The following is a 24759-nucleotide window of genomic DNA, read 5'->3' on the forward strand; positions in this document are numbered from 1 at the left end:
GACACCCGTGCCACCATTGTCCCCAGGTGTGAGCATTCATGGGACATTTCTGATGCACGTGTTTGGGGGGGAATGCAGCCCCAGGTTCCCACGTGCCGGCCACTCTCGGCGCACCTGCATCGGGCTTTCCTTCGTCCCCTTCTCACGCCTACATTCTGGGGTCACCTCCAGGGGGCCACAGAGCTCTTGTCTTGGGACCTGCTTTGGGGGGTGCACAGGGAACCCCCCAGCACGGGTGCTAGTCTCCTGGGGCTGCCGTCCCACAGGACCGTGGAGTCGGCGGCTCTGAAGAGCAGACACTGATTCTCTCCCAGCTCTGGAGGCCACAGGGCTAGTCCGTCCGTGGCTCTGAGAGAGAGCCCTGCCTCTCCTCTGTCCCAGTTCCTGGGGCTCTGGGCTGTTCCTGGCACCCCCCCCCCCCCCCCCGCAGGCTTGTGGCTGTGACTTCGCAGGCCTCTCCTCTTCCCTGCTTGAGGCGTGTCCTGTCCTCCCCTTGCGAGGACGCCTGTCATTGGTTCAGGGCTCGCCCATTCCAGGAGAATCTCTTCTCAGGATCCTTACCTTAGTTACATCCGCAAAGGCCCTCACTCTGCACCAGGCCACGTCCTGAGGCTCTGGGTGGACACGCCATTCATTTTTTTTTTTTAATATTTTATTTATTTATTTGACAGAGAGAGACACAGAGAAGAGAGGGAACACCAGCAGGGGGAGTGGCAGAGGGAGAAGCAGGCTTCCAGCCGAGCAGGGAGCCCGATGCGGGGCTCGATCCCAGGACCCTGGGATTGTGACCTGAGCCGAAGGCAGACGCCTAACGACTGAGCCACCCAGGCGCCCTGTGGACACGCCATTCAACCCACTGCAGTGAGTGACCCTGGAAACACTGTGGTCACAGTCAGGGAGGAGAGAGCCGGCGCCGGGGGGAAAGGCTCAGCAAGGCAGAGGGGACAAAAGAAGGGAACGAGAGGAGAGGGGCTCCTTCTTGGGGGGCTGGCTGGGAAGGGGGAGCAGGCCATGGAACAGAGTCCAGACCCCTGACCCGGCAGGGCCCATGGTGACCGTGGCTGCACCTGTCGCCAGGAAGAAGAGGGGACAGATGTGGGGCCCCCTGAGCCCTGGTGGAACAGGCAGCCCTGACGCACGCGTCAGGCCTGACGTGGTCTGGACCTCACTCCGTGTCCCCGTTGAGCACCTGCCTGCACCCGGCTCCCTCTCTCCCGACCCCAGCCACCGCCTGCGGGCTTGGTCTGTGGGGGCCTGCGGCTTACAACTGTAACTTCCAGCCGCCCCCACCTGGGGCTGGGGCCTGAGGTCAGAGGAGTGACAGAAACGGCCGAGCTATGCAGATGGCGGGCAGGACCCTTGGCGTGGGTGTTGGTGTCCCCGGGGGAGGGGGAGGGCACTGACCTCCATCTCTAGAGTGCTTCCCCTTGGGGGGCCCCCTGGTGTGGCTGGAGAGGAGAGTGATGGGGGGGTGTGAGCCCGGGGGGGGGGCTGGTTCCGGCACTTGGGAAACGCCTACGAGTAAGAGGGGCTCAGCCTGAGGGGCCCATTTCTGGGGCCTGAAGCCATCACGACTGGGGTCTAAAGGGAAACTGATACAACCCAAAACCACCAACAGAAAGAGAAACGTATTACACAAACTGCTTGAAATTTCTGCATGATGAAAGCACCGTTATTAACAAATGTCAAAAGGCAACAGACTAATCAGGCAAACGCAGATCGGAACCCCAGTGAGGGCCGCACGGCTCCCAGCAGAGAGCCGCGGAGCTGGGAACCGGGGGCAGCTGGTGGGAAGGCAGGAGGGCACAGCCCTGCGGGGAACGCGGTGTGGCGGCGCCAGGGAAGTCCCCCGCGGCCCAGCCGCTCCCTTCTGTGGCATCCATCCGGGTGAAAACATATGTTCATGTGCAGCCTTCCACTGGAATGTTCCTCAATAGCCCCCCCTGGAATAACCCAGACATCCAACCACAGGGACCCACCGCAGACGTGGTCCACCCTGGCCATGGTTGCCACCCCGCAATGCGAGGATACATGCCACCAACAGCCCCAGCGAGTCTCAGAAACATCGTGCTGAGCCTTGGGAGCCGGTGCGTTCTGCATAATTCCATTTGTTAAAAATATTTTATTAAGGGGTGCCTGGGTAGCTGAGTCGGTGGAGTGTCTGCCTTCAGCTCAGGTCATGATCCTGGGGTCCTGGGATGGAGCCCCACGTTGGGCTCCCTGCTCAGTGGGGTCTGCTCCTCCCTCCCCCACCGCCTGCCACTCCACCTGCTTGTGTTCCCTCTCTCGTTCTCTGACAAATAAATAAATAAGATCTTTTAAAAAATATTTTATTTATTTATGTGAGACCGATTGAAAAGGGGCTTGAAGAGCTTTCCTGGGACGCCGGAACGTTCTGTCTTGATTGTGGTGCCCGTTACATGCCTGTAGACATTGTCCAAAGTCATCGAGCTGTACACTTAAAATGGGTGCATTTTACTGCATTTAAGTCATATATTAATAATGATTAAAATAAACAAAAGAAAAGAAAAATCCACCAGGACACTAGTGTCACCTATCAGATGAGGGAGGTCAAAAAGATTGGGGATTGTGGCGCCTGGGTGGCTCAGTCGTTGGGCATCTGCCTTCGGCTCAGGTCATGATCCCAGGGTCCTGGGATCGAGCCCCGCATCGGGCTCCCTGCTCGGGGGGAAGCCTGCTTCTCCCTCTCCCACTCCCCCTGCTTGTGTTCCCTCTCTCGCTGTCTCTCTCTCTCTCTGTGTCAAATAAATAAATAAAAATCTTAAAAAAAATCTACAAAATGATTGGGGATATCCAGCTGTGTGAATCTCTCACACTTGCGGGGGGAGGGGTGCGGTGTATGTTGGCACACTTCTGCGGGGCAATTTGGCAAGAGCGATCAAAATTTGAAAGATGCTTGCCTTTTCGCCTATAGTAGTTTCTCTTCCAGAAATCCTATCTTCCAGACAGGCTTGCACAAGGGCACAAAGATGATGGGAACAGAGATGTCCGCCACGCAGCATTCGGTACGTTGAGAAACGAGAAGCGTCCAGCAGTAGGAGGCTGGCTGAACTCGCAGAAGCTGCACATCTGTCCCCGTTTCCCGGGACTGTCCCGGATTAGCACCGAAAGTCCCGAGGCCTGGGAAACCCTCTGGCGGAGGAGATGAAACAAAACAACCAAGTTGCAGGTGGCACGGGGCCATTTGTGGGTGTCGCACCCGGAGACCCAGGGTGCCGGGGACGTGCTGCATTCATTCGCTTTATATCCTATCATACCGTTGGATTCATTTATTTTCTGTGTATATGGATTTTATAATTAAAAAAAATATTTTCTTTAGGAAATGTGACCTTGGTCTGCAGTCAAAGGCAGGTGGGTGGGGCCTCTGAATTAACAGCCACCAGGAGGCAGGTGCAGGGTGAGGGAGGGACCCAAGGCCCCTTCAGCAGGGGAGGCAGGGCCGGGATGGGGAGGAGAGTCTCAAGGTCACAGTCTAGGGGACCCAGATTCCCGGGCAGCGGGGGCCGTAAACTTCCGGGGGGGCCTCCAGTCTTCCGCTTCCTTCCCCTGTAGGTGGACCCCTCTGGAGGCACCCTTCACCCAGGGACTGCCTCCTGGAAATTGGCTCCCCTGCCCCGGCTGCCTTTGAACCCCTCGGCCTTCAGTAGGCAGCCCCCCAGCCTCAGCCAAAACAAGGCAGCCCAGGATTGTTACACAAATTGGCCGGTGGGGCCCTGAGCCCGGTTAATTCCTGTGTCTTAATGAGTGGGAAGATGAGGTTTTTATTCATCACTGGGGCTTTAAAAATTGCAGTAAAGTGGCCCACTTTATAAAGAAAAAATCAATAGAGAAAAGAAAACAGGAGTATGTAAATGGACAGAGTGACAAAAAGCAGGCCAATTACCCCAAAATGAGACACAGTTATGGCTCCATTAACTCAATTATATTTTCAAAAAGATTTCTTGCGAGGCCCCCACCCCAGCCCACCCCCACACGCCTATAATTTTTACATCAACTTCAAGCCATTAAGTTGCATTAAATTATTTTGTGGGAGAGAGAGGTGTGTTTGGGGCGGGGGAGCCACGGGCCTGTCCGGCTCCACCGGGGGGGCTGGGGTCAGCGGTGAGCAAGCTGGGGGCACCCGGGGCAGGGGTATCCAGCTCTCAGCCTCCGCGAGACGGTGAGGAGGATGCACCACAGGCTCCCCCCCCACCACGTGGCCCCACCAGGACCTGGTGGTCTCCCCAGCCAGGCCCGTGGCCCCCTGTGCCCTGCCCCTGAGCTTGCATTCCCAGACCATCCACTGCTCGGCACACCCTCCCCCCTGCGCCGGGGGTGGCCCCCACGTGTGCCAATCCACAGGGTTTACCTAACCTCGCTGGCTTCATGAGCTTCCTGTTTGTCTCTTTTGAGTTGGAAAACTTAGTTTTTTTTGAGAAATAGGAAAATAAAGTATTTTAAAGTAAATCACCACCGAAATTGGGGACTAAACGGGCATATATTGGATGCTTGTTCCTCGGGCAGCCCTTTGCCGTCTCCCTGAATGTGAGGACCCTGAGTGACGCTGGGCAAGGGCTTGTCCAGCTGTGGATCGCCCTTCTGTTTGCCCAGGGGTCCAGGAAGGAGCCCAGCCACTCGTACTGCCCAGAGCCGGCCCACCCCCCTCCTCCTTTCCTGATGGGTTCTTAAGAACGGCTTCGTGTGCGCCCTGAGGCTCTCGGCTCACTGGCTGTAACCCGCTTTTCTGCCAGCCACCCCCAGGGAGCTGGGGCCTGCCCTACATAAGCCTGTGTCTGGGCCAACCGGGATCTCGCGGCGCTTAATATCAAGGATTCCTGGTGGAGACTGGAGGAGGAGGAGGGGCTGGGGCACTCGGGGCCGAGGAGCCTTCAGACAGGGAGTCAGTGGGCAAGATGTCCAGGGACACAGGGCCAAGCCTCAGGCCAGGAGATGTGAAACCCGCGGAGACTCAGGCTGAGCAGGGGGTGGGTGACCCTGAGGACCCTGAGGGCCCTCTCTGGGGCTGGCACAGGGAAGGTTTGGACCACAATACAAAGCCCCCAAAGAACCAGCCCCCGCCTGCCACTTGGGGTGTGAGACCCAGGCAGCAAGGGACCCGCCCAGGACAGGCGCTATGGTCTGGTCCCCAGCGGTTCCCTGCACTGGCGGGCGGCGGTGGGGGCAGCAGCAGGGGGGAGGGGTGAAGGGACCAGGTGCAAAGACAGAGAGAGGCCTCTGTGGCCTGGAGGGGGTTCCCTGCAGGGCCAGCTACTGGGTGATGGCACCATGGGGGCACTTGGGTGAACTTTAGCCCCTCATAACCTCCATCACCCACAAGCACCCCAACTCGTGGAACGGGTGCAGCTACAACACAGGCCCCCACGCCCACCCTCAGCCCCCAGTCTGAGGGCCTGGGGCAAGGGGTCCACAGCAAGGGAGGGAAGGGACATGTGCACGGACGTATGTGTGTGCACAAGCGTGTGCGTGTGTGCAAGAGGCAGCATCTACCCTCGCTCCTGCTGCCCACCCCATGCCGCTGGGGCGCTGTGTGCTCCTGCACCCCGAGGTGGACACGCAGGTGAGGCTGCAGAATCCCGGGGTGGAGAGAAGGTGCTCGCAGGTGGGGCCGCAGCAAGGCCTGGGAGTTCCCTGGAAGGAGCCACGGGGCTGGGACGGTAACATCGGGTCGACACGCCGGGTTGGGGAGGGCAGCTGGGGGCGCGGAGGCGGCAAGCTGGTCACTGTTGGGGCCCGGAGGCTTCAGCCAGGGAGTGCAGGGGGTGATGGGCTGACGGGGTACTTGGGAAGACCTTGCAAGGAGGGAGCACCCCACCCCCACCTGCAGCCCTACCCTGGACCAGCGCTCCCCAGCATGGTGACCCCCCTCGGCCCCCCGAAGCCCTAAGGATGGAGGATGGCTCAGAGGGAGGGGCTGAGCCCAGCCTTCCCTAGCTGCCCTCCATCCCCGAGGGCCCAGCATCCCAGCGCTCTGGGGTAGTGGGGGGACCCCGCCTCCCTTGGGACTGGTTCCTGGTGTCTCCTTGCTCTGTTTTCCTTATCAGTCATCTGTCTGCTCACTGCCAGGCCACAGGCCACCAGCCAGACCTGCCCTTGCCAGCAAGTGGCCTGAAAGGGCCATTGTTCCGGGGGGGGGGGGATTCGGGAAGGGCAGGGAGACCCATCAGCTGTCAGCCAGCCCCACAGGGTCAGACCCGAGGACCTGGGCTGGGCTGGTCTCAGGAGACTCCCCAGGGCCGGCTGTGCCGGGGCCGCCGGGGGCCCCGGGGGAAGTGCCCGAGTGAGGCCTGAGCTTGGGGCCCAGCTTCCCTGTTCTCAGCCCCTCATCCCCTGTGTGGCAAGTCCAGCACCCCAGTCCCTGGAGCCTCTGGTCCGGCTGAGAAGCGGGAGGACTTCCCAGGGCAGCCCAGGGTTCGTCACGGGGCGTGGCCCACCACCATGTGGCCTTTGTCCCTGTGTTCTCCTCCTCGTGTCTCTGTCTCTGGATGTCTCTCCACCTCTGCACCTGCTCCCATCCTGCCTCGAGTGGCCTGTCCTCAGCAGCAGACGGTCTGCAGGACGAACGAGGTGGAGGTGCCAGGCCCCAGCCGACCTTCCGGGCCTGTGTGGTGGCCTCCCTGGCCCCCACCTGCCTGGTCCCCACACCAGACTGCCACCTGGCCTTCTCGGGCTCCTGCTCAGCCTCTCTCCCGCCCAGGTCACCTTCCCGAGAGCCGTGCAGGCTGGTGCCACCTCCTCTGCTCGCCTGGCCCTGCAGCTGGGGTGCTGCGCCCCTGGAGGGTGAGGATGTGTCTGCACCTTTCCAGTAGCTTGTTGCAGGCCCTGCTTCTGCCTCTGTCTTCTCCCTGGTTCTGCTCAGGGTGAGGCCCCTCCCTTAATTTCTCTTGGTTCCCCCCCGCTCCCCGCCGCCGCAGAGCATGAGCTGGGGATCTTCAGGCCCTGGGAGTTCTGTGGGCATGGTCCAGCAGCCGGGGTGGGCCAGATGGGCGGCGCAAGCCTGGGTGAGCTCTGGGGCTCTTGGAAGCCATAGCCCAGCCTTTGGAGAACAGTTGCTACGGTGGGTGTGGGCGGCCCAGCTCCCAGAGTAGCAGACGGGTGCAGGGCCCAGGTCTGGACTGTCCGGGCCTCCCAGGGCTGGCCCTATCTCAGGGTGCTGCAGGTGTGGGGGTCACCTTGGTGGGGGTAGTGCCCAGCCATGGGGCCACCGCCTGCTCAGGCTCTGTGTCCCCCTGCTCACGCCACGTGCCCTTCCCACCACAGAGCCCCCCAAGGTGATGAGGGTGACCTTGAGGGCTCCGGCTGTCCCACACCAAGGTCCAGGCATGAAGGTCACTGCCAGCCTGTATTGCAGGAAGGGGGAGGGGTGACTGGGAGGTTGGGGAGGAGGAGGGGGAGGGAAATAAAAAGAGATTAGATTTTGTAAAAGGTACTCTAGCTGTCTGCTGACACCGTCTCTGGTCTCCATCCGTTTTATAGCCTGACGGCTCCGGCAGCTGGGCCTCCTCCGTCAGGGCGTGCTGGGGGGTGGGGGGATGAGGAGCCACCCCCCCACCGACCCAGGGCTGCCTGGTAGATGTGCCCCCTCTCCCTCTGCCTGGCCTCTGCTCAGGGGCCAGCCCCCCGGCAGGACGGGGCCCCCTGAGCAGGCGGGACCCTGAGGCTGCAGGAGGACCCGGCCCCCGGCTGGCAGCCACTATTGCTGCCCATCTATCCCTCCTGACAGGTCAATTTTCTCCCATGTTTTACAGAACCTTTCAGAGCAGGAAATGTGATCCTGCGGCTGATTTATGTCCTTACCTGGTCTTTGTTCACAAGCTGCCGTCTGCAGGGCTGCGCGGAGTGTCCAGGCCGGGCTGGAGGACATCTCCTCCCCGACGGGATTCCCACCCTCTGCCCCTTCCAGGGGCGCGTGCTGACTGCGGAGCTCACCCGGGAGACCGGCGATTGGACCGCCGCCGTGCTTCCCGAGACCGGCCGTCTAGGGGTGGCTTGAATTCCCTGGCGGGAGGGCCAGCTCTGGGACGTCCTCCGCTGCCCCTGCACCTGTGAGCATCCTGGGGCCACATCTGGGTGGGGAGGGCTTGTCCCTTGGCAGCACCTCCCCGCTTGCAAGGGAGGGTGCCTGGGCTAATGGTGCTTTTTACGTGTGAAGTCCACTTTTGTTTTTCCAGCTGAGTTCTTCCTGGATGCTGTAGCTGAGCCCTCAGGGCATACTGGGGACAAGGGGCCCCTCTTTCCAGGTCTCCTCTGGAGGAGGGAGCAGTCCCTTCAGCAGCTGCCTCCTGAAATAACGAGAATCTTTGTGTATAATTGACCAGCTTGCAATCTTCTGTAAAGTGGCACAGAACATATTTAGGAAACTTTCAGTGGACCTTCCAAGTGAAGACAGCCCAGTGCCATGTGGCCCCCGGCCCACCCCACCTCTGCCAGTTGCTCCCCCCCGCCCCTCCCAAAGAGAATTCTGGGAACCTGGGACCATGGGGTCTTTCTCTGTATCCCCACTAGTTCTGCATGGTTTTGTTAGGTGGGAGACGCAAACACAGGCTACTGGGGGGCTGTCAGGGGGCAGATTGCTTCCCAGCATACCCACTCCTCAGCAGTGGGCTCTGCCCCCAAGACTAGCAGGGTCCATGCATAATTCTCGGCTGGCGGAGGACGCCCCACAGCTCTGTGGTCTCTGATCCCACAGGGAAACCCAGACACTGGGCTCAACCTCCCTGGTAGCCAGGACACGTGTGTGACCCAGCCCTTGGCTGGCAGACTCTCCCTGGCTCTGCGTGTTGACCTCTGACCAAGTCACCAGGTGAAGGCACAGGTAGAGTCCTCCTGGTGTAGCTGACCTGGTGTCCTGTCCAGGCTATGACTCCTAAAAGGTAGGTAATGCTCTTCCTGTTTCTCATCTTCCCAAGGCCACGTTTTAGCCACCTGTTTCAGCGGTGAGAGATCCCACTATACTTTCAACCTGATTAATGGTGAGAACAGTGCTGGTTGCTGTCACCAAAAGCTGACTAAAAGCATTTGGCTGTTACAGGACCCACCAAGATCAAACTAACAAGTTTGGGCCTTGAGATTCCACTGGGAGGGGACATAATCTAGGTTATACCCACCAACCCACCTACCCATCTATCCATTCATCCACATACCCATCCATCCACATACCCATCCATCCATCTACCCATCTATCCATCCACCCATCTACTTACTTATCTACCCATCTACTCACCTACCCACCCACCCATCTACCCACCCACCTGTCCATCCATTCATCTACCACCCATCTACCCATTCACCCACCCATCCACCCACCCAACCATCCATCTGTCCATTCATCCATCTACCCATCCATCCATCTACTCACCCATCTGCCCATCCACCCACCCATCTACCCATCCATCCACCCACCTACCCACCCATCTACCCATCCACCCACCCATCCACCCATCCACCCACCCATCTACCCATCCATCCACCCACCTACCCATCCATCCACCCACCCACCCATCCATCCACCCACCCACCCACCCACCCATCTACCCACCCACCTGTCCATCCATTCATCTACCACCCATCTACCCATTCACCCACCCATCCACCCACCCAACCATCCATCTGTCCATTCATCCATCTACCCATCCATCCATCTACTCACCCATCTGCCCATCTACCCACCTACCCACCCACCCATCCACCCATCTACTCACCCATCTGCCCATCTACCCACCTGCCCACCCACCCATCCATCCATTCATCTACCCACCCATCTACCCATCCATCCACCCACCTACCCACCCATCTACCCATCCATCCACCCATCCATCTACCCATCCATCCACCCATCCATCCACCCATCTACCCATCCATCCACCCATCTACTCATCCATCCACCCACCTACCCACCCATCTACCCACCTACCCACCCATCTACCCATCCACCCACCCATCTACCCATCCACCCACCCACCCATCTACCCATCTATCCACCCACCTACCCACCCATCTACCCATCCACCCACCCATCTACCCATCCACCCACCCACCTACCCATCCATCCACCCACCTACCCATCTACCCACCCACTCACCCATCTACCCACCCACCCATCCACCCACCCATCTACCCACCCACCCACCCACCCATCTACCCACCCACCCATCCACCCATCTACCCACCCATCCACCCATCTACCCACCCATCCACCCACCCATCTACCCACCCACCCATCCACCCATCTGTCCATTTTCTGCTCATCCATCCTTATCTATCTGTTCCTATCTCTACCCACTCACCTTCCTGAATAGGGCACTAATATATTCTGGGCCTGGTACGAGGCACCAAGGCCGCAATGGTACACGGGCCCTTGCATTCGTCCTGATCTGGGGGAAAAGACAACAACTTGTAAGGCCAGGGGGCTCTGGGTACGTAGAAGGAGAGGGTCAGGGAGGCTTCCAGAAGGAGACTGGAGGTTTGAGATGGGAAGATGGGCCTGCTAAGCAGAAGCCAGGAAGGTCTTGGATTCTTCAAGGTGCATGGCTCTAGGAGGCCAGGGAACAGAGAGTTGGGGGCCAGGATGTGGGCCTGAAGCTGCAGACCTAACATGACAGGGTTCATTCCCAGTCTGTCTACAGCTGGGAGAGGCATGAACTGTCTTGTGTTTTGGTGGCTGGAGTTGCTGCACTAGGGATGGGGGCTCACCAACCAGCTAAGGCACCCCAACACCCAACACCCAACTCTAAGGGACTTCCCAAGGCCCAGCAGAAGCCCTTCCTCCAGCCCCAGGCTTTTCTTCTCCCAGCCGCCCTCCCAACCCTCGCGCCGCTACTGGCATTTTAGCAAAAGTCCCCAAAAAACAGGGAAGCTCATGGACAAGCATCTGGTACAGCTGCATGGGCCCCATGCTCAGAAGGGCCCTGTGGTTTGTCGTTGTCTGGAAATTCTGAATAAATTCCTCTTTTAACTTGTGTTTTGTGTGTGGGACCCCAGGGCAGGTTGAGAGCAGAGGAGACAGGTACACAGGTGTGTCCCCCGCCGACCCGTGCGCCTTGTAGGCAGAGAGTCCAAGAAGCCCCGTGAGTAGATCTGGGGGCCCATGACACGAGCCCCAAGATGAGCACAAGGCAAGCATATCGTGTGCGAGGAAGCCGGGGGCAGGGCACCTACAGCCACCGGGGGCCACGCTTTCCCTTAGAACCAGAGACCCCCTCTCCAAACGCAGAAGGGGGTGATGTATTGTAGGAACACCCACGGCCAAGAGGCCACCACATCCGTTCTCACTGGTGTCCGCCCTGCCCGCCGCGCCCTCCCCCCGAAACTACGCCGATGCCCAGGAAGGGACGGGACAGCCGGGCCGCCAGACCCTCTCCCAGGCCCTCCCTGCCCTGTTTCCCGGATGTGGGTGAAGCACCACGAAAACAGCCCACCTCGCTCCGCGCTGTCTGCGCCGTGTTGCTGATAACGAACCCCAGGAGGCTGGACGCCCTGCGGCGCGGATCGCGTGACCTCCGAGCTCCCACTGTCCTTGGGGTGCAGACTGGCATTGCACAATGTGAACATGAGTAGGAAACGTGTGCCGATAGCTTACAATTTTCTATACTTAGAATGATGTTAAATAGCCGATAGAAACACCACAAGTGGAGGACGCCGCAGGAAGGGAAAGCTTGTGCTCTCCTCCGTTTCTGGGCACTGTCCCCCGGGTATGCAGTGGGCCCTGCAGATGACAGAGGGGATGGCTCTTACCCAGGGCTGGGGGGGCAGCATGAGGAAGGCCTGGCCTGGGCACCTCTCCGGAGTTGCTTGTGGGGTGGCCCCCTCCCACAGGCTTGAATGCTAGTGACTTCCGCCCCCCTGTCAGCTGCTCAGCCCCCCGGGGAGGAGCTCACCACACAAAGGGTCCTATTCAAGCCCCCCCGTTAGGGGTTGGGGGCCCCCAGGAAGGGCGGGGGCAGCTTCTTGCAGCTCCATCCTGTGACTGCCTTCCCCAGAAGGGGCAGGGGCTTCTCGCCTGCCTGGGCCCCCTCCATGCCCCCAGAATGCTGGGCACGGGGGAGTTAGTCGTCTGCGAGGAGTGGAGCGGACAGAGGCCTGGACTGAGCCGTGATAATAGGGTGTGGAATAGCCACTGTGCACTTTGAACCCCCTCTCTGCTGAACCGGGCCCGTGACCACCCCACTGCCTGCCAGCCCAGGGGAAGAGGCGGGTCCTCCTTTTTCCAGACACACCCACCTTCCACACCAGGAGCGGGGGGGGGGGGGGGGTGGGCAACTGGAGGGGCTCGGGCCAGGAGCCCGAGTCTGGGGGACCTTTGTTATCAGTCCCCACCCCTGGTGGGCCCTGGCTGTGCCATGGGTGACTGAACGTGGGCTCAGCACCCCCGCCCCCAGCCTGGAATTTCATGAACCCACCTGTGTTACATGCAAACATCCTCTGTGTTTGTCGGGACACCAAACCGCAATGACTGTGACACCAGCTGGCAGGGATGGTGCCCACGCCACGGACACACCTGCTGCTTCCCACGTGGGCCATGGCCCATGCCGTGTCTGCCCCTCCGGGGCACAAGGGCCTGTGAGCCCCCAGTAGTCCAGCAAGAGGAGGTTGGTCTCTCATTTGCAGAGATGGGGGGCCGCTGCGGCCGCTTCCAGAGGAACCTCAGAGGGGCCACGCTGGGAGTGGGGGCCTGCTGGGCACCAGGCCCTTTATGAGACTCGACTTCCTACCTCAGCCGTGGGAGGGGGTGGTTAGCGCCCCATTTTAGGAGGGGAAACTGGGGCTCGGGTGGAGTCCCTGGTCCAGCCTGCTGGCAGGAAGGTGGGGAGAGCCTGCGGTCTGCAGGGGGAAGAGGTTGGAGCTTGCCTCCCCCCTCACTGGGTGGGGGGTCCTGCGGCCGTGTCAGAGGCAGAGCCCACTCCCTACCATGTGAGGGACCTGAGGATTCACACAGTCCCCTGGAACTCGACCTCAGGGGGCCTGGCCAGACCCCGGCCCCCATGAAGGCCGCCCTCCCCAGAGCCCGGCCCCAGCCCTCCACCCAGGGCCCCCAGGGACCGCGTGTCCCACACCCCCCACCTGTTCCCTGTCTCAGTCTCCCCTAGGCTGTCCCAGGCTCTAATTCCCCAGGCTCCATCCGCCCGGGCCTCTGCACAGCTGGGGATGCTCTCAGAAGCTCTCTCCCTCGCCTGGGCACGTCACATTCCTGCATACCTCCCCGTGGCCTGCTGTCCTGCTCAGCGGCAGCAGGACAGTGATGGGGGCAGGGAGCCTAGGGGGCTGCAGCTGCTGGATGGGGGAGCCTGGATACAGCCCCACTATGCCCCAGGGCTCCCAGCTGTGTCCCCCTCACCTCCCCCATTGGGCCCGTCCTCCAGCCTGGCAGAGGGAAGCCAGGAATTTATCACTCAGGGTCCACTGGGGCCACCTGGAGGAGCGCTGATATCCTGCGGGCAAGGGAAGGACTTCCGGTGGGGGGCGGGGGGGAATGTCCCCTGAGAGGCAGAACCACGTGACGTTTCCGGGGTCTCCCCCATCCACTGTGGGTCACGGCCTTCCCTGGGGCCTGGGCAGGGCCCAGGGGCTTTGCGCTCTCTGGACAAGCCATACTGGGGATACACGTGTTAGGGGAGACAGTGACACCTCTGATCCCTAGGTCACTACCTGGGGCGAGGATCTGTTCTTGGGAGGCCTCCGTGCTTCTGGGGCCCACCCAGGTGGACCAGTGCAGGATGGGCAGCTCCCACTGAAGGGGCTGGAGGGGAAGGCAGGCAGGGACCCCCAGGACCCACTGGGGCTGCCACAGCTGCTTGGCCCTTCTGGAGTGGACATGGCTGTTTCCTGCTCTCTTGAGCCTTTCGGGCATCTCACCCTGGCAAGCCTGGGGAGCACATATTTGCTGCCAGAACAGCCCTCCCCACCTCTGCCCCTACCCCCTCAATGTAGCCTGGGGAGCAGGAGCGAGGCCTGCGCCCCCTCACTGGCCTGCCTGTGAGGGTCCGTGGGGCAGGAAGCAGGGCAGGCTGAGTGTGTGCTGGGGTCTCGGCCCTGCCTTTGGCCCAAACTATAGGAGGTGGCCATGGGACATCCTGGCTGTCCTGGGACTGGTGTCCTGGCTTAGGGAGCCCTGAGGCCCAGAGCTGGGGGGAGCTGCGTGATCTGGTGGTTAGGGATCAGGTGCTACTGGGGTCAGGGCCAGCTGTTGACCTGACTGGTGTTTCAGGAGAATAAAATCAGATGGAGAACGTGTTCAGAAATAGCTTCTGCCTTTCCTGTGCCGCCAGTTCTGCCTCCAGCCCTGGTAGGAAGGGAGACCACCTGTGGATTTCCCAGAGGCACGCAATGGGGACCCTGCCTGCCCTGGCGCTGGGGGAGGGTGCCCAGGGCTTGTGCCCGCCATCTGGGCATGTGCCCTGCACCCGTGTGCCCAGGCGGCTCCATCCTCGTCTCTGGGATTTTTAGAAAAGGGAAAAGAGGTGGATGGAAGCTGGTTTTCCATTGTGTTGAGTCTCAGCCGCCTCTCTAATTACAAGATGATGGTGAGATTCAGGGGGCATTTCCTCCTGACGACCCGGATTATATTCTGCAGTTTTTATCTGGGCCCTGGGACATCACAAAGCTCACACTGCCCCTCCTGCTCACCTGGGCCACACAGAAGCCCCTCCCCGATGGGACTGGGGACACATTTCCCACTACCAGCTAGCTCACAGGACCCGGCCAAGGGCTCCTCACTCAGACCAGGGAAAGGGGAGGCCCCGGTGAGGACCAGTTCTGCAGAGGGTCACCCGAGGCTCCTAAAGCTTATACATAGGCCAGCCGGGTCTGGAGTGTGTAACCACAGGCCTGGGGAGGGGCCCAGGAGCAGCAGCTGGGGAATGGTGAGGAGGGGTGCTAGGGCGGGCTCCGTGGGGGATGGGGGGCGCTGACTGTGCAGGCACATCTGAGGGCCTGGCCTTTACTCTGAGTGAGAAGGGGCTGAGCAGAAGCAGGTGTGGTCAGACCTTCTGGCCTCTGTGTGGAGAGCAGACTGTGAGGAGGCCAGAGTTGAAGCTCCTCAATGAGGAGAAGATTGTAGCGATCCAGGAGAGAGACAGATAATGGTAGCCTGGATCATGGTGGAAACAGACGGAGAGGTGCAAGGTGGTCGGAAGTGAGGCTATCTGAACATGGACTCAGCAAGATTTCTCGACAGACCAGATGGGGGTGTACCGAAAGACGGAAGCCAAGGATGGCTCCATTGCAGCTGCAGGAGTTCCAGCCATCACACCTGCATTCCAGGCAGCAGGAGTGAGGAAGGAGGGGGAGGGTAAAAAGGACTACTGAGAAACCTTCCTGAAGTCTGCTCAACCGCTCAGCTAACACTGCTTAGGTCTTAGTGACGGGGGCACACCTGGCCGCAAAGGGACAAGGGGAAGAGTAATCTCTTAGCTGGGTGCCTGCTGTCAACAGTGACGGAGGGAAAAGGGCAGTGTGGGTGCAGGTCAGGGGCCACTCCGAGGAGCACTCAGCCCAGAGCCAGCTCCCAGTGGGCACTGGCAATGCCATGAGGATGAATGACCCGGGCCAGGTGGCATGCCCGATGGACAGGGCCTCTGGAGAGGAACAGCACGGCGCATCGCTCAGAGGAGAGGGAGGGAAACTGAGAGCAGGGCTGCGGGTTTGTCTCAAAAGCTGCCTAGGCTTCCAGACATCCCGGGAGGGGACGCTGGGTGCCCACATTGCTGGGTGGCTCCTACCACGTGGACCCTCTGGTCTGATCGGCCATTCCACCAGTGAGAAAACTGAGGCCCCGGGAGAAGGCATGACCTGCCCAGGGTCCCTTCCTCCCTCCCAACCCTCTGCCGAGCCCTGGGTCTTCCCACAGGACCCAGGGTCCCACCACCACTGAACGCCAGAGTCAGACAGAAGTCCTGACTCCAGCAGCAATATCGTTCCCACTGTCGGGGCTCAAAAAGGAATGAGAAAGTTTTGGGGGGACCTTCATTTCTGCCTTCCAACAGCTGGGAGGGAAGGGTCCTGCTTCTGCAGTGCACCGGTGTTGAGAAGCATAGTGGGGAGCAAGGCAGGTGGGACCCCAGCCCCTCCTGCTCTGTCCCGACCAGGTCTGTTCCTTTGTGCTCCCCCTCCCCCATGCCAAGACGCTGGGGGCATCGTGGAACGATGGCCTCGGACCTCCAAGCAGTCTCGAGGGGCTGCCTCCTCACACTCGTCCCCAGGGCTGAGCTCCGAGCTCCACCAGTCCCTGTAACCTCCCCACCCACCTCCGCTGGAGCAGATGCTGTGCAGCATAGACCGGAAAGCTCTAAGAACATGGGAGGGAGGCCACCATTGTTGAGGTGGACGCCCTGGCACCCTCTAGTTCTAGAATTTGCTCCGGGAGAAGAGAGCCCTGCGAGGCCCTTCCCCTGGGCAAAAGGGCATTGGGGCCTCTGATCCCAGGACCTGGGGTGCTTTTGCATGAGGGGAGCCTGGCAGGAACCCCATGCATCCACGGGACCTGTGCCCGCTGAGCTGGCTGATGCTACAGAGAAGCGCAGAGGGCAGGAGAGGTTGGAGAAAGCTGGGGTCCTGCCAAGGGTCTACCTGAGGGCAGCACAGAGCCTGGGCTCCAGGATCAGAGTGGCCTTCTCGCGGGGCAGGTGGGAAGGGACGGAGGTCAGGGCCGAGGGCAAGCCGGCGAGGGGTCCCTGGTGGGCTCCTCACCTTCTTCACCTGCAGGCACCTGCTGGAATTAGGGCAGGTTTCTCCTCCGCACACGCTTTTCGTCAGGCGAACCCCCAGGGTTCTCCCAGTCTAGTGCAGCCAATTAGGTGGTGCTGTGAACTGGCCCGCAGGAGTATGCAGCTGGCTTGGGCAGCCAGGGGCAGGGAGGAGAGATGGCCGGGGGCGGGGGAGGGCAGAGCAGGGGAGGCGGCGGCAGCAGGGCCTGAAACCCGGGAGAGTCCCGAGTGGGCAGCAGGCCACCATCCTGGGGCTGCCGTAGCGAAGTTCCATAAACTGGGGGCTTCCAACCACAGAGCTCCGTTATCTCCTGGGTCTGGAAACAGAAGTCTGAGCTCAAGGTGTTGGCATTCAGTTCCTCTAGAGGGAGAAGGTGGTCCTTGTCTCCCAGAGCTGACGTTGCCGGTGGCCCTTGGCTTGCAGGTGAATCACTCCAATCTCTGCCCATCTTCACAGGTGTGCTCTCTGTGTGTCCAAATTGCCACCTTTTTTTTTTTTTTTTTACCAGTCACTGGATTAGGGCTCACCATACTCATCTTAAGCAATTATATCTGCAAGGATCCTATTTCCAAGTAAGGGCCTATTCCAAGGTACTGGGGCTAGGATTGCACATAAGAATTTGGGGGGCTGCAACCCAGCCCATAACCCACTAGAGACCGCACAGGCCATGGCTCTGCAGACCACCATGTCTGACTTGCTTGTGGAAAACACCCCTTGGCCGTCCCCCACCCAGCACCCTGGGGTAGTATTCCCAGCAAAGCCCCCGGGGAGGGCATCGGGGACAGGCTATGAGAAGATGGGGGTGCACCTCTCCAGCGAGAGGCCTCTGGATGCAGGGGCGACCAGTGTCTCAGACCCCAGGCAGACCCCCACCCCTGGCTCTCCCAGGCCCACTCAGCCTAGGGGGCCAGAGCAGCTCTCTGGTCCTCCTCTCCCGGGAGCCCAGCCTGCTCAGCGCAGCCTGGGCCTCGGCCCCCTCCCAGAACCTGAGCCACCAGTGGGTGACCATAGTCTGAGAGCTCTGGAAAAAACCCTTGGGTAACAGTTTCTGGACCTGGGGACAAAGACAGACCCCCAAAGCTGGGCCACCCAGCCCCATGCACCCAGCCCCATCTGAGCTCTGGGTATCTCCAACCTGGGGACCCTGACAGAAGTGGGCATGTGTTCACCCTAGGGCCAGCCTGGGTCTCCCTCAAATCATGGGCCTCCCCTCCCAAAGGGGCCAGGGAAATCCTTGGAGGAGAGTATATGGGGAAGCACCCAGAGCAAATACCCAGGACTGGTGGAGGGGACCACATTCGATCTGCTGCTCAAACCTCGTCAAGGTCCAGTCGGCTCCAGCCCTGCCCCCACCCAGGAAACCAAGACCAAAGCCAAGTGTGTGTGCTGGGGGGTTGCATCTCAAGACTCCATGTGCCGTTGGTCATTCTGTGTGGCTGCTGCCCCTGGGATGTGGTCCTGGCCGTGCCTGGCTGTTGGAGGGTGTTGGTGGATTCCAGGGGTGACCCATCGGGGGGATACTCTACTCCTGTCTGCTGGGGGCCTGTTGTCAGTTTTATGGCTGTGGGGCTGTATAAGCAGTGGGGGCAGGGACAGAGCCACCAGGCCCGGGCTTCCCCCATCCTTCCACTGGGCAGCCCTCTGGATTTGGGGCAGCCTCAAGGCTCTGCCCTGATGCAGGCAGTTTGAAAGGGGGGAGCCCCCGAGAGGGGAATGGAAACTGCAGCTTCTAGACAGTGCAGCCACTGGGCTGGAGTGAGTGTGGCAGCCCCCTGCAAGGCTCCCCAACACCCGCATAGCCCTGCCCCCGCCCCAGGGTCCCTGACGCCGATTTCCAAGGGGCCATCCTAGCTTCCCATCAGTCCTCCAGTTTGGAAGTTGGAGACATATGAAAAAGCAGAGAATTGCCGCATAAAGACGCTCTCTGGGAGAGAAGGGGCCGGTCCCCGCCGGGACGTTCCGTGCCCCCTCACAGGGCAGCCCAGGATGGGGTCATTGGCTCCACTGTCCACTCACAAACACGGAGGACTGACCTGCTCCCTGGCCCAGCGTCTGCCTGCCGCTGGCTCTCCCAAAGCCCTTCCATGTGGACTGAACCCAGCTGGGCCCCTGCATTTCTTTGGTGAGGATCAAGGTTGGGGGAGCTGGAGGGGAAGGGGGGTAGAGAAACACCTCGGGCAAAGCAGCACCCCACTCCCCACCCCCCCAGCATGGGAGGAACAGGATCCTCACCTCACCACAGGCAAGTGTCAGCATCCCTCTCTCTTTGAACATGGAGGTTGGCAGCCCCCAGAGTCAGGACCCACATTCAGCCTCCTCCTTTCCCAGACAGTACCCACATCTCCAGAAACCTGTTGGAAAGTTGCTGCCCTTAGAGCTGCCACTTTAGTGGTGGGTGCCCCAGAGCAGGCTCAGAGAGGTTCATGAACGTGCCTGGGGTCACACAGCCTTTGTGTTCCAGAAGCCACAGGTGTCTCCCGTGGGACGTTGGCATCCCATCAGCCATGGTGATTAATCTCATGTGGGGCTAGTAAGTCTGGATGGGGTGCAGGGTCAAAAATAGCCACGGTGCTTCCTTTCTCCATACCTTCCTTTCCTTGAACTTACACTTCAGTCCTAAAAACTTTAGGTGGGGCAGGATGAGGTGAATGTCTGTGCCAGCAGGGACTGGGGGTTGGGGAGGCCACGCAGAACTGAAGTGGATGGGGCGGGGGTCCAGGTGGGGCTGGAGGCAGCCAAGGGTAGGGTACTGGAGCCCAAATGAGGTGGGAGAGCATCAGCCAGGACTTGCTAATGCAGAAAGGGGACTTCGAGGCCCTGGACCTCCGGGAGTGTTTGGGGGTCCTGCTGGTATACAGACAGGCTTAGGCAGACGTCCGGATGTGAGTGTGTGGCACATACACGCCAGTCTCCTATAGCTCTGTCCGCTGAGGTGCCCAGGAGCTGTGGCATCCCATGGCTGTGAGCACACCAGGGCTCAGATCTTGGCTTCTACTACCATTTTCCACTGGAAGGAACCAGGGCTCCTGCGAGAAATGACTGATGGCAGCAAAAGGACAAGATGAGCCAGGGACATCTTACTGAGCAAGAAAGCAAAAAAGTGCTCAGGTAATGATGGGGACACACCAAAGGACACAGAAGCCAGCTGAGGGGGCTCTCACGGTACAGATCTGGGATAACGAAAGCGTCGGAAAAACCAGTGATAGTCATGGACTGTACCCCACTGAATAAAATAGGAAACCATGAGTCTGCACTGATATAGATAAATTGATAAATTGGAAGTTTGATAGGGATCAGGATGTTTAGTTTCAAATTACCAGCCTCCAAACCACTCCCTAATTACAAAGGAGAAAGAGATAACTTTACAGTGGAGAAGCCTATCTCATCAAGCCATCAAAGAGAATGTCATCCATAACTGGACAAAGCAAAGTCTTGCAGCACCTGATGGGAGTCAATGAAAACATGACATCACTTCTATGATATTCCTGCCAAAGAAACATAAATCTCAAAATGAGTGTCGTGGGTAGAATAATGCCCTCCCCAAAGATGGGCACCTCTTAATCCCTGGAACCTGAAACCTTGAGATGGAAAGATTATCCTGGGTTATCCAATGAGCTCAATCTAATCCCATTTCCTTAAAATTGGAAAACTCCCTGGCTGGGTCAGAGACCGCACCGTGAGAGGGAGCTGACCCCTTCCCCCATTGCTGGCTCTGAAAGCGGAGGATGGCCCTCAGCTTACAGCTGGCAAGGAAAGGGGTTTTGGTCCTACCGCCCTAAGGAGGGGAATTCGGCCAGCTACTGAAGGAGCAGGAAATGGATTCTCCCCTCCGGCTTCCAGAAAGGAGGTGGTCTGCCCACACCTAGACTTCAGTTGGGAGATGCATACTGGACTTCTGTCCTACAGAACTGTAAGATAAGGGATTTCTGTCAGGTAAACTGGTAACTTTACAGTGATTTGTTACAACAGCAATGAAAAACTAATACAGTGAGGAGACATCAGACAAACCCAGATTGAGGGACACAGGTTTAGTTATCAAGCACAAAGGAAGAATTCCTTAAAATTCATAAGAACAAAGATAAACAGCTATTTAGAAAAATGGGTAAAAATGAACAGGCATTCAATAAAAGAAATGAATGGATGATAAAATTTGAGTAGGTGATTAACTTTATTTGTAATTAAGGAGGACAAAGTAAAACCACAAAGAGATTTCATTTTATTCACCAGATTGGCCACACTGATGATACCAAATGAGGGTGACAGTTTAGAGTAGGAGACCACAGTGTACAGCCCTCAGGCCAAACTGGGCGAGCCAATGCTTTTGTAAATAAAGTTTTATTGGAACACAGACACTCCTCTGTTTATGTACTGGCTAGGGCTGCTTTCGAGCTACCACAGCAGAACTAAATAGTTGTGACCTGAATCATATGGCTTGCACAGCAGAAAATATTTGCTATCTGACTCTTAAAAAAAAAAAAAGATTTATTTATTTATTTGAAAGACAGAGAGCGAGCGAGCGAGTGAGCACACAGAGGCAGAGGGAGACGGAGAAGTAGACTCCCCACTGAGCAGGGAGCCTAATGTGGGGCTCGATCCCAGGACCCTGGGATCATGACCTGAGCCGAAGGCAGACGCTCAACCGACTGAGCCACTCAGGCAGCCCGCTATCTGACACTTTACTGAAAAAATTTTTCCAGCCTCTGATGTATACTAGCAAGGACTCTTGTAAGTCCTTTGAACAGCAATTTGGCAATACCTAGTAACATCAAAGGTATGCATAATCTTGAATCTACAATTCCACTTCTAGGTATCTACTCTAGAGAAACTCTGAGGAAATAGATGAGTACCACAATGTTCACTGCATCACTGTTTATAAGGGCAAATGACTGGGAACAACTCTGGTGTCCTCAGCAGGAGCATAAATACATGTATTCTGGGCTATTTGAAGAATAGAATTCCAGAGTGCAGCGAGAATGAATGACTCTGAGGAGAAGTATGATGGTGAATCTTGCCAAGAGTTGATTGAAAAAGGAAGTTGCAAAAGAATACATATGTATAAATCCATTAGTATAAAAATAAAAAATGCAAAAATGCTCTACCCCAATACACTATTGAATTTGTTAGGCTATAACTTTGGTTTCATGCAGCAGAGTCCAAAGTAACAATGGCTTAAATGGGGTGGTTTGTCTCTCCCTCGTGGAGCAGTATGGAGGAGGCAGTCAGGGGCTGGCATGGCGGCTCTGCTCCATGATGTTGTCCAGGGATCCAGGCTCCTTCTAACTCACTGTTCCACTCCCGCCAAGGTCCTCATGGCCCCAGATGGTTTCCTCCCATGACCTTGATGTTGCAAGCCGTAGGATGAAGCACCCTTAGCTGCAAAGGAGGCTGGGAAGTGCATTCTTTATCCTAGGCAGCCATATGTGCTGGCAAAACTCGGAAGACAGAATAAATGAATACTAAGAGACAAATAGTAATGTTCCCCATAATTGTCTGGGGACATATCCATATGCGGTAAACCTCTAAAGAGAAGTAATGGAGTGATAACATCGGGTAGTGATGATCCCAGGACAGCGGTGAAGAGGACAGGAAGGTGGGTGTGTGGAGGGACCAAAGGGTATATCTAAGTTTGTTAATATTCTGTCTTAGAACTGAATGGTGGAGTCATGAGTATTCATTATTCTCTGTTAAAACATACCTTCAAGCTTCATATCCTATCGTAAAAATTAAAAAGTTTACAGAAGGGGGGCGCCTGGGTGGCTCAGTTGGTTAAGTGACAGCCCTCGGCTCAGGTCATGATCCCGGGGTCCCGGGATCGAGTCCCGCATCGGGCTCCCTGCTCGGCGGGGAGTCTGCCTCTCCCTCTGACCCTCACCCCTCTCATTCTCTCTCTGTCATTCTCTCTCTCTCTCTCAAAAAATAAATAAAATTAAAAATAAAGGTTACAAATGTATGTATGATTTATATAAAGATGAATGAATGGCATGTACTATTTTGGCTTTGAATTAAGTACTTTTTTTTTTAAGATTTTATTTATTTGACAGAGAGAGACACAGAGAAGAGAGGGAACACAGGCAGGGGGAGTGGGAGAGGGAGAAGCAGGCTTCCCGCGGAGCAGGGAGCCCGATGCGGGGTCCGATCCCAGGACCCCGGGATCATGACCTGAGCCTAAGGTAGACGACCAACGACTGAGCCACCCAGGCGCCCCTGAATTAAGTACTCTTTACTTGGTATTCCCTCTTCTCCCCCTGGTGCCTGGGGGTGCAACAGAGCCTTCCATACCTAGTGGCTGCTATGGGTGGAGCTGAGGAATCAGCTTCTGTTCTAAGACATAAGGTCCTCCGTGTGTCCACAAACGTGGTCGCCCCTATAGCCTCTCCCAACAGCCTTAAATTCTTCCTGTGCAGGTCCACCCTGCTTGGAATTACCTGCCTCGTCCTGAGAAGGCCCTTCCTTCCCAGCCCTCCTGTCACTGTGCATCCATTCAGCAGACACATAATGAGTAGCTGTCAGGTACCAGGAATTCACAGATATATCAGCGCCTTTCTCTGTTCTCTCCCCTCCCCAAACCCTTCCTCCTCCATTCCCATTTGTTCCTCGAGGCCCAGCCTAGAAGCCACCTCCTTCTTGAAGCCCTTCTAGATTTCTCTGGTCCTTTTGGTCTCTACCCCTCCTGTCCTCTCACAGCACTTCCTTTGCTTCTTTGATGTTGGAATGTTAGATCCTCTCTTCGTAAAACGTGGGTGCTAAGTCCTCCAAACAGGTTAAGTGTGCAGCTCCATTAAGCAAGCCCCGGTCCCGGTGCCCAGGGTACCGAGCACGCGCCCGCACATCCGTCCCAGAGTGTAATCGCCGAAAGTGAACCCTTCAAACCCTCTCTCCTACGAAAGGGGCCGCCCTGCCCTTTCTCTCCTGACCGCCACTGACCTGGGCCTCCAGCCCCTGCAAAGCGAGGCTCAAGAGACCAGATCCGCGGGAAAACCAGCCTGAAGCTCGGGACAGGTGCCGAACACCTTAGCCCGGCAGGCCCCGCCCACAGCCCCGCCCCGGCTCGGTCCCCGCCCCCGAAAGCCCGCACCCGTTTCCCATTGGTTTGCGATCCGCCGAGGCCCGCCCCGCCGGGCCACGCCGCATCCTTCCCCTAGCCCGCCGCGCACGACCCCCTCCCGCCCTTCCAGGCCCGCCTCTCATGGGTGCGTGCCCGAGGAGCCCGCCCCCGTGCCGTCACTTCCGGGCAGAGAAGCCCGCGGAAGGCGGAAGTGTGCGCTCAGAAGCGGTCGTGAAGACCGGCTGAGGTGTCCCTGCCTGGCACCCGGCTGCTTTTCCGCGTCTGGGCGCGGGAACACGGAGGCGGCCAGGGACAGCGAGTGGGGGACGATGGCATGAGGCAGCCGCAGGGCCTGGCGGGGCCCGGAGGTTGACCGTCCCTGCCGCTTTCCCGCGAGGCCGCCTCTTCCAGGCAGTCGCCCGTCCCTCTCAGCGTCTCGCGTCCTCCGTGGTCCCAGCGCCTCGGACCCGGGCTCCCGGCCCCTAGACCCCGCGCTATGACCGCGGCCGCCGCCTCCAACTGGGGGCTGATCACGAACATAGTGAACAGCATAGTAGGGGTCAGTGTGCTCACCATGCCCTTCTGCTTCAAACAGGTGAGTCCAGCGGCACAGGGCTCGCCCCACGGCCGGGCCGGGAGGCACCAGGGCCGGGGGGAGGCGGCTGGGCGGGGTCTGCGGCCGGAATCAGACGAGATTCTGCCCGTGAGAAGCCCGCGGTGTGGGAGCCGGCGGCACCTGTCGGCTTTGGCCTGAGGGCTCGCGCAGTTAGTGATTTCAGGTCGAGGTTCGGAGGTGGGAAGTGGCCGTCGGGTTCCGTGTTCTTTCTCCTTATTACTATTATTGTTATTATTATTTTAATTTTAAGTAATCTTTAGGCCCAACGTGGGGCTCGAACTCACGACCCTGACATCTGGGGTCGACTTTACGGGGCTGAGCCGGCCAGGCACCCCGTCTTTGCTATTTTTAAAGACTCCGACCCGACTGTACTTGCCTT

At 58.4% G+C, this 24759-nt stretch overlaps 1 protein-coding gene across 2 annotated transcripts in view; it reads left to right on the top strand.

Moving 5' to 3' along the window:
- Window positions 1-23969: 23969 nt before the first annotated feature.
- The window catches only part of SLC38A10 (solute carrier family 38 member 10), a 39130-nt gene continuing 38340 nt past the window's right edge, over window positions 23970-24759 (top strand). For both annotated transcript variants that reach the window (XM_028112463.2, XM_028112464.2), the window contains exon 1: window positions 23970-24359. In XM_028112463.2, the coding sequence (XP_027968264.2) occupies window positions 24261-24359 (99 nt within the window). In that variant the 5' untranslated portion in view covers window positions 23970-24260. The remainder of the gene's footprint in view (window positions 24360-24759) is intronic.

The sequence above is a fragment of the Eumetopias jubatus genome, unplaced genomic scaffold, assembly GCF_037043125.1.
Source record: "Eumetopias jubatus isolate StellerSeaLion01/CBP00866 unplaced genomic scaffold, mEumJub1_p1.0 scaffold_10, whole genome shotgun sequence".
Classification (NCBI taxonomy): Eukaryota; Metazoa; Chordata; class Mammalia; order Carnivora; family Otariidae; genus Eumetopias; species Eumetopias jubatus.